At 47.1% G+C, this 14,987-nt stretch overlaps 1 protein-coding gene across 1 annotated transcript; it reads right to left on the minus strand.

Annotated features, from left to right (window-relative positions):
* Positions 1–1,464: 1,464 nt before the first annotated feature.
* Positions 1,465–8,022, minus strand: LOC136454579 (uncharacterized). Its single transcript, XM_066454957.1, has 4 exons — positions 7,179–8,022; positions 6,505–6,677; positions 2,611–2,795; positions 1,465–1,765 (listed from the first exon to the last, which is right to left on the minus strand). The coding sequence occupies exons 1-4, from the start codon at positions 8,020–8,022 to the stop codon at positions 1,465–1,467; spliced, it is 1,503 nt and encodes a 500-aa protein (XP_066311054.1).
* Between the last annotated feature and the right edge of the window lie 6,965 nt (positions 8,023–14,987).

Here is a 14,987-nt window from a genome sequence, read left to right on the forward strand (position 1 = left end):
TCATAATGGGAACGGGCGACGGCGAAGGCCTGGGTGATCCCAGCATGAAAGGCGTCCTCCTCAAGTTGTCCTACCCACGCCGTGATGCCCACGGCATGAGCCACAAGCGAGCTAGTTCCTTCTGGCTGTGCCACCCTCAGGGCGTTGATGACCACCCCGACAACAGCTTGCAGAAGGTCATGTTCGTCGCTCTCGATCCGAAGGATCCCTCACACTTCAGTAAGCTCCTTGTCCATCCTGGCAGCGATGCTCTCGACGTCCAACCTTCGGTTCACTGTCGCTCCAAGATCTGCCCAGAGGGACTCGTCCACCTGACACTCCTTATCGCGCTCTCAGATGGCCCGGTCGCGATCCTCACGGGCTATGTCATGCTTCAAGGGAAGTCTTTCCTCGGTCCGATGTAGCTCGTCCCGCTCCTTGCGCAACCAGGTGATCACCTCGCGTCCCGATCCGCCCTCTGCTACAACACTGTGGACCTCTCCTCAGCCTTCAGCTTTAGGTCCCGCTCTGTCTCTAGCTCCGCCAGAAGCTCGATGGCCTACTCACTGGCCACAATGTCCTTCTAGAGCAGCTCGTCCTACTCCTTTCAGATCCTGGCGGCCTCCTCCCCATCCAGTTTCACCTTCGCCGACAGGTCCTCGAACATCCCATGGATCTCCTCCACGTCCCGACGTGCCTTGGCCTCATGTTGCTGGGCGACAGGCAGCTGCGCTCCCACATCTCCTCGTAGCCGGGCCTCCTCGGTGAGGCGGTCCCATTCCGCCTTTTGCTCATGGAGGAACCGGGATTTGTTCCGGCTACGAGCAATAATACTCTAAAAAGAGGACCGGTATCAAAAAGCACGAAAACATAGAAATGCGTGAAGAAAGAAGAAAACAAGGGTGAAGATCAAGCAGATACCCGGCTAGAAGGAATGAGGATTTCACGCAAGGCACCACTAGCCTCCCTAAAGGCACCCATCACAGCCGAGAACCCGACATCAAGATTTTCCCGCTCCAAGCTCTCGGCAGCGTCGTCAAGCGAAAAAAGAACTGACACTGGGTCCTGAGCGGCCATCCACTGGAGCGGCGGCTCACCCCACGCGAGGGAGCGGCTGCCTCCCGACAACAGGGCCAAAGGCAGCTCCCTTCTAGTCCTCCCCACCACCGTCACAACGCCCGAAGATCCTCCAACCATGTCCTCCTCCATTGGACCCACCTCGAGAGCCATGGCCCAGGCCGTCGGTGGTGCGGATTGCGCCGCACCCTCAGGCGCTGCCATGACGATGTTCGGCCCCGCCGAGCTTGCCGCGGTCGCGGGCACCACCGCCTAGGTCTCCGGTGGCATGGACTGTGCTACTCCCATGGATGCCATCCCAACTGCATCCGGATGCACCTGACTTGTCAGGGTTGGGGACCATCCGGCCGCGTCCCTCTCCATCTAGCCCGTGTCGAATGCCATCGTTTGAGCCATCGGAGGCATGGACTACGCCGGTCCCTCGAACACCACCATGGCTACGTCTGGTGGCTCCTGGCTAGGCACGGTCACGATTACATCTGCCGACGATGTTGGACTCTCAGCTGGTAGGGTCACGCCTGCCATGGAAGATGTCGCCTGCTTGGCAACCACCGAAGGTGCGAGCGCTGCCAGATCGGCCAACGAGGCCGCAGCGTCAGCGCCGCTCCTGTCCAAAACAGGGGCGACGTCGGGCAGCGCGGTCCATCCTGCCTGGAGGGCAAGGCTCTTCTTGGGCGCCAGCCCCAGAGAATGGCCCGTCCACAAGAATCTACACAAAGGTGAAGGGCGTAGGTCAAAGCGGGAAAATAAAAGGAGGAAAAACAGGGGAATCAGTGGCTTACTCTGGCGCCTTTGGGCGGCTGGAACGTTTTGGGGATGAACCCCTAGACCCCCCCTCGACTTGTTTGGGTGGGCCCGCTTTGAGCCTGCACCCTGCTCCCGGGCAGGGGAGCTCATTCCCATATCTCTGAGGGAGCGGCAACGGAGCCACCCCTCTCCATCAATGCCTCGGGCAGGGCGGCAGCACTACCTACCTCTGTTGTCTCGTGGGGCGCAGCAACATAGCCGCCTCCCTCCATCAACACCTCGGGGGCAGCGGCAAGTTTGCCTCCTCCCGCCCACCGATCCTCCGCCGGCACCCCGTGCGAAGCGGTGGACTCTCTGGCTCTCACCGACCCTGAGGACGGGCTAGAGGTTTGGCCCACCTCAGCCAACCTCACGGACTCGCTTCCCTCCTCGTGGAATGGGAAGGGCCCCAGCATGGATGGGTGGGCACTTGTCAGGGCATCCTTGACCTCCAGGACATCCCAATCCACATCGGTAGCTACCTCGTCATCATCGTCATTGTCGTTGTCGTCATCATCTTCACTACTAGTCTCCTCTCCTCGATCTCGAGCTTACTGGTTCCGTATCGCCTTTTTCTTCATGAGCTCCCTCATCTTCTTGTCCCAACTGGCCACGGCATGGTTCACTGCCATCCGAGTGGGGTCCTTTGGCTGCGAAGCCGGGCTGTCTTTGAAGAACAGTCCCCCCAGCTGGTCCTGCTATCTCGAGGTTAGCATCAGGAGGCTAGAAATTCAAATGAAAAGAAAAGCAAGGGGAATGGAAACTTACAAATTCAACAAACCCTGGTTCTGACCGCATTGGGGGATGCCCTGGCTCAGATACATGAAGTCAAGGATGACGCCAACAGAGTCCTTTGTGGGCTCCATTGCCTCCTTGATGCGCTGCGCCACTTCAGAGGGATGGAGCGCTTCGTCGGAAAGCACCATCCCTTCAAACGATGCTCTGAGCACCATCTGATACAGGGGATGTAGGGTTATGAGGATGCTACACTAGCCGGAAAACAAAAATTTTGACCTCATAAACCAGGATCTACTGCTAGTTATAGATCATGAGATTACCACTAGACGCGTAGGTACAACGGAAGCGACTCGATGTAGTCGAACGCATCGTAGCAGTGTTGTGCAGTTGCGAGGTCATCCATCCATTCGTCCCCTTCGTGCGGTTCATCCTTGTGCTCCAGATGCAGCACCTCCAAGGTATCCACACGTACAGGGAGGAAGCGTTGTGCCTCCGGACTGCTAGGTCCACGAGGAGCAGCAGATGCGGGCATAGGATGGGCGGCGGTGGCTGCCAAAAGGCATGGATTGATCTGCCCCGTTGCCCCACCCCACATATTTATAGGCATCCCTAATGAGCTCCCGAGTTGGAGGCCCATTAGTAACCCTAAGCCTTGTCTAATTCAGATCCAATCCGAACTAGGCTTCCAGCCCCTTAAGCATGCGACCCTATGGGTTCACGCACTCATAGACATGGCCCGAGTACTTCTACTCGGCCATTAGTTGACAATGACCTCTAGCAAGGCATGTCAACTCCTATGCGTATGCAAAGATCATATCAGACGAACCACCACAAAACCACATACTTGTTATTCCCTTGCCTCACGATATTTGGTCCAACTCATAGGTTAACACTTAACCCAAGCATGGCCATGCATTTCTTGATCTAATCATTAGAGTGATCAATGATATCTCTCTCATATATAGAGAGGGGCAAATTCCATTTTGATTGTCTATGTCTCATAGCATGTTTCCCGACAAACCCAAAAACCACCTTTATAACTACCCTGTTACGGAGTAGCGTTTGATAGTCCCTGAGTAGGTCATTTCACATCTTGAATACATACAACAATCTTAGGTCTAAGGACATAACGTACATGATGTGAATAGAGATAATAATGACATCTCACATTGGGTTAGTCCAGCCCCATGTCATACATGTGCCCACATTATTAGTTTGACATCTCCATGTCTATGACTTGTGAAACATAGTCATCAACTAATAATGTGCTGATCCATTATTCATGTGTGTCCTCACACGAACTCTGACCAAGGACAACATTAGAATAACCATTCAAGTAAAAGAGTTTCACAAACAATTCACATAATTGCTAATCGATACAGGTTGTCTTTAATGGAAATTTAATGAACTCATAATATATCATGGATACAAGGCAATATAATCATCTTTATGATTATCTCTAGGGCATACTCCTAACAATCTCCCACTTGCACTAGAGTTAATCTCGAAGATATCTAATACCCATAGCTCTTATGTGCGCCTCATGCTTAGGCTGTGGAAGAGCCTTTGTCAAAGGATCTGCAACATTCAAATCTGTGTGTATCTTGCACATCTTGATCTCATCTCATCTAATGAACTCTCGAATGAGGTGAAATTTCTGTAGTACATGTTTGCTCTTTTGGTGATTCCTTGGCTCCTTAGCCTGTGCAATTGCCCCATTGTTGTCACAATGTAGATTCAATGGGCTGGACGCATTCAGAAACACACCAAGTTCAATGAGGAACCTCTCATCCAAACACCTTCCTTCGTAGCTCTAGAAGCTGCAATGTACTCAGCCTCTGTTATAGAATCAGTCACCGTCTCCTGCTTGGAACTTTTCCAACTTACAGCACCACCATTTATTGTGAACACAAAACCTGATTGAGACTGTGAATCATCCGTGTCAGTTTGGAAGCTAGCATCGGTGTAACCATTTACAACGAGCTCCTCCTCACCTCCATAGATTAGGAACACATCTTTAGTCCTTCTCAAGTACTTAAGAATGTTTTTAACAAGTGTCCAGTGACTCTCTCCTAGATCAGCTTGGTACCTGCTCGCAACACTTAGAGCATATGAGACATCTGGGTGAGTACATATCATGGCGTACATGATGGAACCAACTGCTGAGGCATATGGAACCTTACTCATGCACTTCCGCTCATCAGCTATCGAAGGACACTGTTTATCGCTAAAGCGCATACCATGTGACATAGGCAAGAACCCTTTCTTGGACTGTTCCATGTTGAATCGTTTCAACACCTTGTCAATGTACGTATCTTGGCTTAATCCTGTAAGCCTCTTCGATCTATCTCTATAGATCTTGATGCCCAAAATATATGCTGCTTCCCCTAAATCTTTCATAGAAAAACTATTATTTAATGAAGTCTTTACGGATTGCAACATAGGAATGTCATTCCCAATCAATAATATGTCATCCACATACAAGATCAGAAATACAACAGCACTCCCAGTTTCTTTCTTGTAAACACAAGGTTCTTCTTCATTCTGACGGAAGCCAAACCCTTTGACCACTTCATCAAAACGAATGTTCCAACTCTGAGATGCTTGCTTTAACCCATAAATGGATTTCTAAAGCTTGCATATTTTTCCAGCATTATTTGGATCAACAAAACCTTCGGGCTGTATCATATATAAATCCTCATCCAAATTTCCATTTAGAAAGGCTATTTTAACATCCATATGCCATATCTCATAATCGAAATAAGCAGCTATTGCTAGAATGATCTGGATAGATTTAAGCATCGCTACTGGCGAGAAAGTCTCATCGTAGTCAATTCCTTGAACTTGCCGAAAACCCTTTGCAACAAGTCGAGCTTTATAGATGTGAATGTTTCCATCCATATCCTTATTCTTTTTATAGATCCATTTGCACTCTATGGGTCTAACCCCATCAGGCAGGTCAACCAAGTTCCAAACTTGATTGTTTCCCATGGAATCTATCTCGGATCTCATGGCACTTTGCCATTTCTCGGAATCTGGGTCCATCATTGCTTCCGCATAAGTCACAGGTTCGTCATCGTCTAATAATAACAAATCCCCACGCAACTCATGGATTCTTGCTGACCTTCATGGTTGTGGCGGTGTTTCTATTGCCACGGGTATCTCAACTTGTTCTGCTACATTAGCATCACTCGTAGAGTCCTTCCCAACTGGCTCATCTTGAACTTCTTCAAGATACACCTTCTGTCCACTTTTCTCTCTTTTGAGAAACTCTTTCTCTAAGAAAACATCATTCTGAGCAACAAGCACTTTGCCCTCTGATCGGTTGTAGAAGTAATGCCCTAAAGTTTCCTTCGGATATCCCACGAAAAAGCATTTGTCTAATTTGGGTGTTAGTTTATCTGTCATAAGTCGTTTGACATAAACTTCACAACCTCAAATTTTCAGAAAAGACAAACTGGGACTCTTACTAGTCCACATCTCATATGGTGTCCTAACTACTGACTTAGATGGTACCCTATTCAATGTGAAAGCGATTGTTTCTAGAGCGTATCCCCAAAATGATAACAGTAGGTCTGACTGGCTCATCATAGACCGAACCATGTCCAACAAAGTCTGATTATGTCGCTCGGACACACCATTTCTCTGAGGCGTTCTAGGTGGCGTAAGCTGTGGAACAATTCTGCAACTCTTTAGATGATTGCTAAACTCGTGGCTCAAATATTCGCCTCCACGATCAGATCGCAAAGCCTTAATTTTCTTGCCACGTTGATTCTCTACTTCACTCTAAAACTCCTTGAACTTTTCAAATGTCTCAGACTTATGTTTCATTAAGTAGACATAGCCATATCTACTAAAGTCATCAGTGAAGGTTATGAAGTATTGGAATCTGCCTCTTGCTATCATACTCATTGGTCCGCATACATCAGTATGTATGAGTTCTAGCAAGTCTGCCACCCTCTCAGGAAAACCTATGAAAGGCGTCTTGGTCATCTTGCCCAGCAGGCAAGCCTCACATATCTCGTATGATTCAAAATCAAACGAAGTTAAAAGCCCATCAGAATGGAGCCTCTTCATGCGATTCTCACTTATATGACCTAAACAACAAAGCCACATATAGGTAGGACTTAACTCATTAAGCCGAGGCCTTTTAGCACTTATATTACAGATAGGAGCATCTTCAAGATTTAAAATAAATAACCCATTCACAATGGATGCAGAAGCCACAAACATGTCATTTTTAGAGATCACACAACCATTGTCTTTACTCGCAAATGAATAACCATCCTTCATCAAACATGAAGGTGACACAATGTTTCAACTTAAACTAGGAACAAAATAACAATTATTCAACTCCATAATAAATCCTGATGGGAGGTGGAGTTGCATCGTCCCGATGTTCAACGCAGCAACTCTTGCATTATTGCCCATGAGGAAATCAACTTCTCCCTTTTCCACGCTTCTACTTCTTATCATTCCCTGTATCGTATTGCAAATATGAGCAACCGATCTGGTATCAAATACCCAAGAATTAATATAAGAATTAGCAAGGAAAATGTCCGTAACATAAACAACAACTGTACAAGCTGCGGGAGTACCTTTACTACCGCGATCCTTAATGGATTCCAGGTATAGCTTGCAGTTCCTCTTCCAGTGACCTTTCCCATGACAATGAAAGCACTCAGCATCAGCAGGTGGTCCAGCCTTGGGCGCAGGTGGGTTTGGCTTAGAGATCTCATCTTTAGCCTTGCCCTTTTTCTTCTTCCAAGAATTGCCCTTCTTCTTAAACTTAGGCTTGTTTTGGACCGCCATCACATGGCTACTGCCAGCACCTTTCTTGATGTCAGCCTCTGCTATTTTAAGCCTGCCACATAACTCATTCAAGCCCTTCTCCGCCCCATGCATATGGTAGTTCATGACGAAATTTCCATAGCTGGGCGGAAGAGATGCGAGAATAAAATTAGTAGCTAATTCAGGGCCAATTGGGAAGCCCAGCTTCTCCAACCTCTGAGTGTAACCAACCATTTTGATCACATGTGGCCCAACTGTTGCACCCTCTGCTAGCTTGGTTTTAGCAAAAGACTTTGAGACATTGAACCTTTCAGTCCTGGCTTGAGTCTGGAACATATCATTGAGCGCCACGATCATATCATGCGCTGCATGGTTATTGTCAAACTGCAACTGCAGATCTGGTTCCATACAAGCAAGCATAAGGCAACTCACTTCAAGATCAGCATCACATGCTTTCTTGTAAGCGTTTTTCTCTGCAGCAGGTGCATTATTAGCAGGCTCATCTGGTAATGGGGTGTCTAGAATTTCTTCCTTTTTCTCTGCCCTGAGAACAATTCTCAGGTTGCGGATCCAATCCGCATAGTTTGTTCTATTCAACTTATCTTTCTCAAGAATTAAACGCAAAGTAAATGGTTGATTGCTAGGTGCCATTTATCTACAACAAAAGTAATGCAAAATACTAAGACAATGTATCCAAGATAGAGTAAACAATATTAAAACTTTACTATAATCTACTCCCACTAAAATCAATATCCCTCTATTGAAACTTAGTGATTCAAGACCCATAACTAACAAGTCTACTAGTGAGCTTTAGCATCACCGCTAGAAGACATGGTAGATTGGTAAGCAACTCTTTGCTAATCATATCACATATGACTCTTGTTGTTGGGTAGCATCTCTATGCTTTGGTGCCCAATTACTCATGCTCCAAGGTCCCTAACCATTAGGTTGACCTTGTTCAAGTAACCAATCCTTCTGCTATAAGTATCCAATACGAACCTGTCTAGTCAAGGAAAACCAGTGGCACCCTAATTTCATAGACCCACCACCGATTGTACAAGACACCTAACAGTGCAAGGTTTGGGGAAGCATTTTAATTTAAACATTGCCGAGGGATCGTTCTACTTCACCATCGCATGTAGACAAAAACATTATTGCACGTGAAAGTAGAATATAGTAAAAACGGCATTAACACAGAGATATGACATGGTATAGCCCAATGTTCCTTTGGGGATCTCCATCTCCATCGAACTGTTCCTCATGATGATCTCCATCTCCATGATCCAAGTATGCCATCCTTCAGTGATGAGTCCACCAAAACATTATCCCTTCGAACGACGCTCCGAGCACCATCTGATACAGGGGATGTAGGGTTATGAGGATGCTACACTAGCCGGAAAACAAAAATTTCAACCTCATAAACAAGGATCTACTGCTAGTTATAGATCACGAGATTACCACTAGATGCGCAGGTACAGCGGAAGCGACTTGATGTAGTCGAACACGTTGTAGCAGTGCCGTGCAGTTGCGAGGTCATCCGTTCATTCGTCCCCTTCATGCGGTTCATCCTTGTGCTCCAGATGCAGCACCTCCAAGGAATCCACACGTACAGGGAAGAAGCGTTGTGCCTCCGGACTGCTAGGTCCGCGAGGAGCAGCAGATGTGGGCGTAGGATGGGCGGCGGCGGCTGCCAAAAGGCGTGGATTGATCTACCCCGTTGCCCCACCCCACATATTTATAGGCGTCCCTAATGAGCTCCCGAGTTGGAGGCCCATTAGTAACCCTAAGCCTTGTCTAATTCGGATCCAATCCGAACTAGGCTTCCAACCCCTTAAGCGTGCGACCCTATGGGTTCACGCACACATAGACATGGCCTGAGTACTCCTACTCGGCCATTAGTTGACAGCGACCTCTAGCAAGGCATGTCAACTCCTATGCGTACACAAAGATCATATCAGACGAACCACCACAAAACCACATACTTGTTATTCCCTTGCCTCACGATATTTGGTCCAACTCATAGGTTAACACTTAACCCAAGCACAGCCATGCAATTCTTGATCTAATCATTAGAGTGATCAGTGATATCTCTCTCATATATAGAGAGGGGCAAATTCCATCTTGATTGTCTATGTCTCATAGCATGTTTCCCGACAAACCCAAAAACCACCTTTATAACTACCCTGTTACGGAGTAGCGTTTGATAGTCCCTGAGTAGGTCGTTTCACATCTTGAATACATACAACAATCTTAGGTCTAAGGTCATAACGTACATGATGTGAATAGAGATAATAACGACATCTCACATTGGGTCAGTCCAGCCCCATGTCATACATGTGCCCACATTATTAGTTTGACATCTCCATGTCTATGACTTGTGAAACATAGTCATCAACTAATAATGTGTTGATCCATTATTTATGTGTGTCCTCACACGAACTCTGACCAGGGACAACATTAGAATAACCATTCAAGTAAAAGAGTTTCACAAACAATTCACATAATTGCTAATCGATACAGGTTGTCTTTAATGGAAATTCAATGAACTCATAATATATCATGGATGCAAGGCAATATAATCATCTTTATGATTATCTCTAGGGCATACTCCTAACAGGGGAAGCATGCGCGCCATTAGCAGCGCAACCCTCCTCGCATGGTAGGTGCCGATAATCCCCGATCCCTTCATGCCCCTCTCCTTCAGAGTTCGGAGGGCGGCAAGAAGGTTGTTAAGGTGCTTCTTTTCCTTGCCCATGACACCCCACCCCCATGACCCCAGGGTCTCCACGATGTAGCGCCTAGTGAAAACTGGCAAGGGGGCGGCGGCGTCATTCTTGACATAGAACCATTGCGAATGCCACCCCTTGTTGGAGGTGGATAGACGCTTTAGCAGGTATGCTCCTGCCGGTTGCTACAGAGGTGGATGCCAGCGCACCCCACCGGCGTGTGCAGCTCTTGCTTCCTGGCCCACCTCTTCAAAAGATTGACAGCGAAGAGATACTGCCATAGGTCAAAGTGGGGATTGTTCCCCAGGAACCCCTCGCACAGGGCGACGAACATCGCAATGTGCTGGATCCCATTGGGGGTAAGGTGTTGAAGCTCCACCTAGTAGTAGTCCAGCAGTACCCGAAGGAACTGATGGGCGGGCATGGCGAATTGCCGCTCGTGGAAGTGGGCGAAAGACACGACGTACCCTTCGGGCGGCTGCGGTTCCTCCTCTTCACCGGGTAGCCACCACTCCTCGGCAATGGTCAACGAGTGAAGGAGGCCTCGATAGACGAGGCCCTCTAAGCGCTAAGGGGAGATGTTGGATTTGTACCCTGGGTCCATTGTGATGGCAGGAGCAGCATGGGGAAGAAGGCAGCAGCGAGTTTAACGGCGGGAGTAGTGCGCGTGTCGGAGGCTCTGGCGATTGACGGAGGAGGTTGGCGATGCGAAGGCAAAAAGGTGGCGTACGGAACCCTGGGGGCGGACCCCGTGGTTTTATAGGGGCAACGGGCCTACCACACGCGACGCCGCGTCACCTCGCGGGATACGCGCCCACGATCCCTATCCTTTCCCACTAAAACTGCGCTGGACTGTTCGCCTTCCCAAGCAGACCGGACTCCTTTCCCATAGATGGGACATGGGTCAGAATGCTTCTTCTCTGGCCCACCTGGGCCTGGAACGTCCAAGGATCAGCCCAACAGTCTCGACGACCAACCCAATAGAAGATGGGCCCGTAAGCAACTGGGACCTAGGTACACGAGCATTAGTAGGGCCTCGATCCAAAGTCAAGCCCCAGCCAGATTGACCCTAGACAAAATCCCCACGAATGGGACACCAGGGTTCCCTTAAAGCTTTTTGGTTGACGAAACCAAACCACATAGCCTTACCTACGAAGGGTCCAAAGCACCCCCCAGGCGATTCTACCCAAATCACCCGGGGGCTCGGGGGCTACACCCATCGGGTGCGCTCGCACGCACCCTCTGGCAAATCAAAATACCCCCTGGGCAATTCTGCTCAAATCACCTAGGGGCTCGGGGCTATTTTCAGGGACCTAATACCGGGGTACCCAATGAGGTGAAACTAATAACCATCGAACGTTGACACTCCCGATCAGACGAGAACGTTACTGCGTCTCTTGTACGAAACGATGGAAGACTAGTTCTACCTCGCCCGACCCCTGAGGGCTAGGCTCCGCCTTGCCCAACCCCCGAGGGCTAGGCTCCGCCTTGTCCGACCCCCGGTGGTCAGGCTCCGCCTCGCCCAACCCTCGGTGGTTAAACTCCGCCTCGCCCGATGGCCGAGGGCAGACTCCGCCTCACCCTACAAGTACACCCTACTCCATCATAAGGATGAGCTCAGGGTACGACATGACACTCGAGTCAAACGCAGCACCAAGGACCATGCCCTGCACCGCGGTAGGAAAAGTACCGCTAGGGTACGACGGGATGGGCGCTTTAGACCATTCCGGCATTGCAGAGTCCGAACAGTATTGTAGGCGCCGCCTTTAGCCCTCAGACACGGAACCCGACACAGGCATACGACAACCACTATGGTCTAGGAAGAGACTCGTGCCTTCTAAAGTAATGGATGTACTATCACCACGCCGTGGTCCAAAAGGAACAGCGCCCGCTCGATGACCCCTTGGGCCCACCACTCCGATCGGAGCACTCGTTTCGGCCTCCAGCGGCTTCCGGACGCCCTTTCCGATTGAAAGGCCTTGCCCAAAGCGCTACTTCCGACTCCGACCCCACGTCCCTTTGACCGGGGCTCGTAGGAACCAGAAGACGTGCGGAGAAAGGCAAGGCAAGGCTCACAAATCAGAACCACTATACCAGAGAGCATACCCTACGTGGAGCAGTACTCTGCAGCCACCCTGACATTCTACAGTGACATCGATAGTGTTGTAGGCGCCTACCATCACCCGGTACCCGCTGGTATGGGCAACAAGGCTCGGTAGACGTGGACAACAAGGCTCGGTAGCATACGCACCCTTTCCCTCTCACTTGTAAAGTCATCCCCTTCATCTATAAAAGGGGATGTGCTTCCTCCAACAAGGGGACCGACTCTTGACGGATAAGTTGAACACACACGACACGACATACACAGCTGAGCAGTGACCAAGCTCTCATCGACCTTTTCGATCATTCCATCAGAGCCTTGGGACTCGTCCCTCTCTCGACTATTTTGTACCCCCTACTACGAACCACTTTCGGTACTAATAACACGAGCAGCAGCAGCAAACTGAATGTAGGGACATTCTGCCCGAACCAGTATAAACCTCATGTCCTTTAGTGCACCATCAGGGCCTAACACGCAATAATCACAAATTTACTAGCCAGTGTTTGTTCGAAACACTGACAACTCTGTTCTACGAATGTTAAATTAAAAGGAAACATAAATACTGAATGCCACCGGACTAATTAAGTAAACGTGCATACAATGCTCTTTAAATTATGTTAATAATATACCCTTCACAAATCACGTACCATTTATTTATTTTAAATTATACTAACAAATATGACTGTTGAGATAGAACATATATACCTCGTTGCACGGTCACATGAACGAATTGTGGCTCTAAAATCTATGTGATAGTCATGTCATCTGTTCTAATATGTATTGGAGTAGACTTCATACCATCGTTCACTGCTAGAGGTGGCTTCTTTAGAGACGGCTGGGAAGCCTCTACAGACAAGGCTGGCCTAACCCAACCACTTCTAATCTTTCGCCTCTGCAAATTAGATTTCTAGAGACGGTTCGGAACATGAGTTGTAGTTGAGCTGCATCTATACATCGTTGCCAAGAAATTATAAAACTCAAAACAAAAAACAGCTATTTTTTAATCAGGAGAGACCCCACAAGGCAGCCACACGTGTGCGCCGTCACAAGTCATACGATTTATCTCACGGAAAACATGTGTTGTGCGACCACAGGGGATCCAACCCGAAACCTGCAACATCGCGCATAACTCCCCTAATCACTCAACCTATACCCGTGTCCATATGAAATACTCTCCTCGTATTATCTTTATTCAATTTTAAAATAAGTATTTAGGACCCTAAACGAATTCAAATGAAAAAGCTTTCAAATGCAAAGTTGTAGATATAGTCGAGACATACAACTTGGTTTGTCGTTTCTCCATCTCAGATCCTTTGAAATTTTTGAATTTTAAATGTGAGAAATTAACATATAATTTTTCTCGATAGATGATTTTAAATGAAAAAGTTGTTGACTACAAAGTTGTATAACGTTTCGAGATCTACAACTTTGGTTTTGGTCGTTTCTCCATACGAAGCCCTTTGAAAAATTTCAATTTCAAATTTGAGAAATACAAACGTAATTTTTCTTGAATAGATGATTTTAAATAAAATGGTTGTCAATTACAAAGTTATATAATGTTTTGTGATCTACAATTTTGGTTTTGGTCGTTTCCATCCGAGGTTGTTTGAAAATTTAGAATTTCAAATATGAGAAATTCAAACATAATTTTCTATGGATAGATGATTTCAAATGAAAAAGTTGCCAACTACAAAATTGTATAGTTTTTTGAGATCAACGACTTTGGTTTTGGTCCTTTCTCAATCTGAGGTCATTTGAAAATTTTAACTTTCAAATTTGAGAAATTCAAACGTAATCTTTCTTGGATATATGATTCCAAATGAAAAGGTTGTCAACTACAAAGTTGTATACTATAACAGAATCGTCCAATTTATAAGAGCACAAGTACAATGGTAGCCCGCAAGCGATCGCACTATCATACTTGAGCCCATGTAAACCCGACAGTCCGTCGAGTACCAAAACTAACATACAACCAAGATCATACATGATTCAACATACATGCCACATGTTACATAGAGTTTACAAATACATTGCCATACATAAGAGTACGATTAAAGTTATTACAACCTAAGTTTCAAATAAAGTAATAATAGCAGAAGCAAAGTAGTTTTAAAACCAATATCTCACATAATTGTTCAAATACTTGACAGTCTGTGATCACAACCCACAAAAGCATCATAGATTAGATATATAAATGAAAGCGCCTTGCCCTGGCTTACTCCTCTTCCAGTGCGGGCTAGAAGCAGTTCTTACAATACCCATGATAAACAGTGTTATCTGCAACAAGTGGGAAATACACTCTGAGTACAAGAAGGTACTCAGCTAGACTTACCCGTCATGAACCAAAAATAAAGTGACTCCAAGGATTGTGCAAGGCTTTATAAGTGGAGCTAGCTTAACAACATTTTGCATAAAAGTTTCTAGTTGAGCTATAAATTTTATAATTTGGTCATCAAGTTAGTTAATTATAGCTATTCGTCTATAGATTAGCAACTAACCTATGCCAAACATGTGGTATATCAGTAGTGATAGAATAATAGTAACCATAACAATTTATTATATCATTCTCAGAACCATTCCACTTGCTATTATCACTATGATAGAAGAAAGCTCAATCAAGTTTCTCACTATTCGGGGCAGTATTCCTAACACAAACCCGGGTAGACCAGATCAACGGTCACCTTAGGTCACCTTTGGTACAACGTAGGTCCAATTCACGGGTTCGATCAACGCCGCACAATCAGGGACACTACCAGGTCGATCAGGACTCTAACATGCCCTTGGCCTCA

The sequence above is a fragment of the Miscanthus floridulus genome, chromosome 5, assembly GCF_019320115.1.
Source record: "Miscanthus floridulus cultivar M001 chromosome 5, ASM1932011v1, whole genome shotgun sequence".
NCBI classification, from domain to species: domain Eukaryota; kingdom Viridiplantae; phylum Streptophyta; class Magnoliopsida; order Poales; family Poaceae; genus Miscanthus; species Miscanthus floridulus.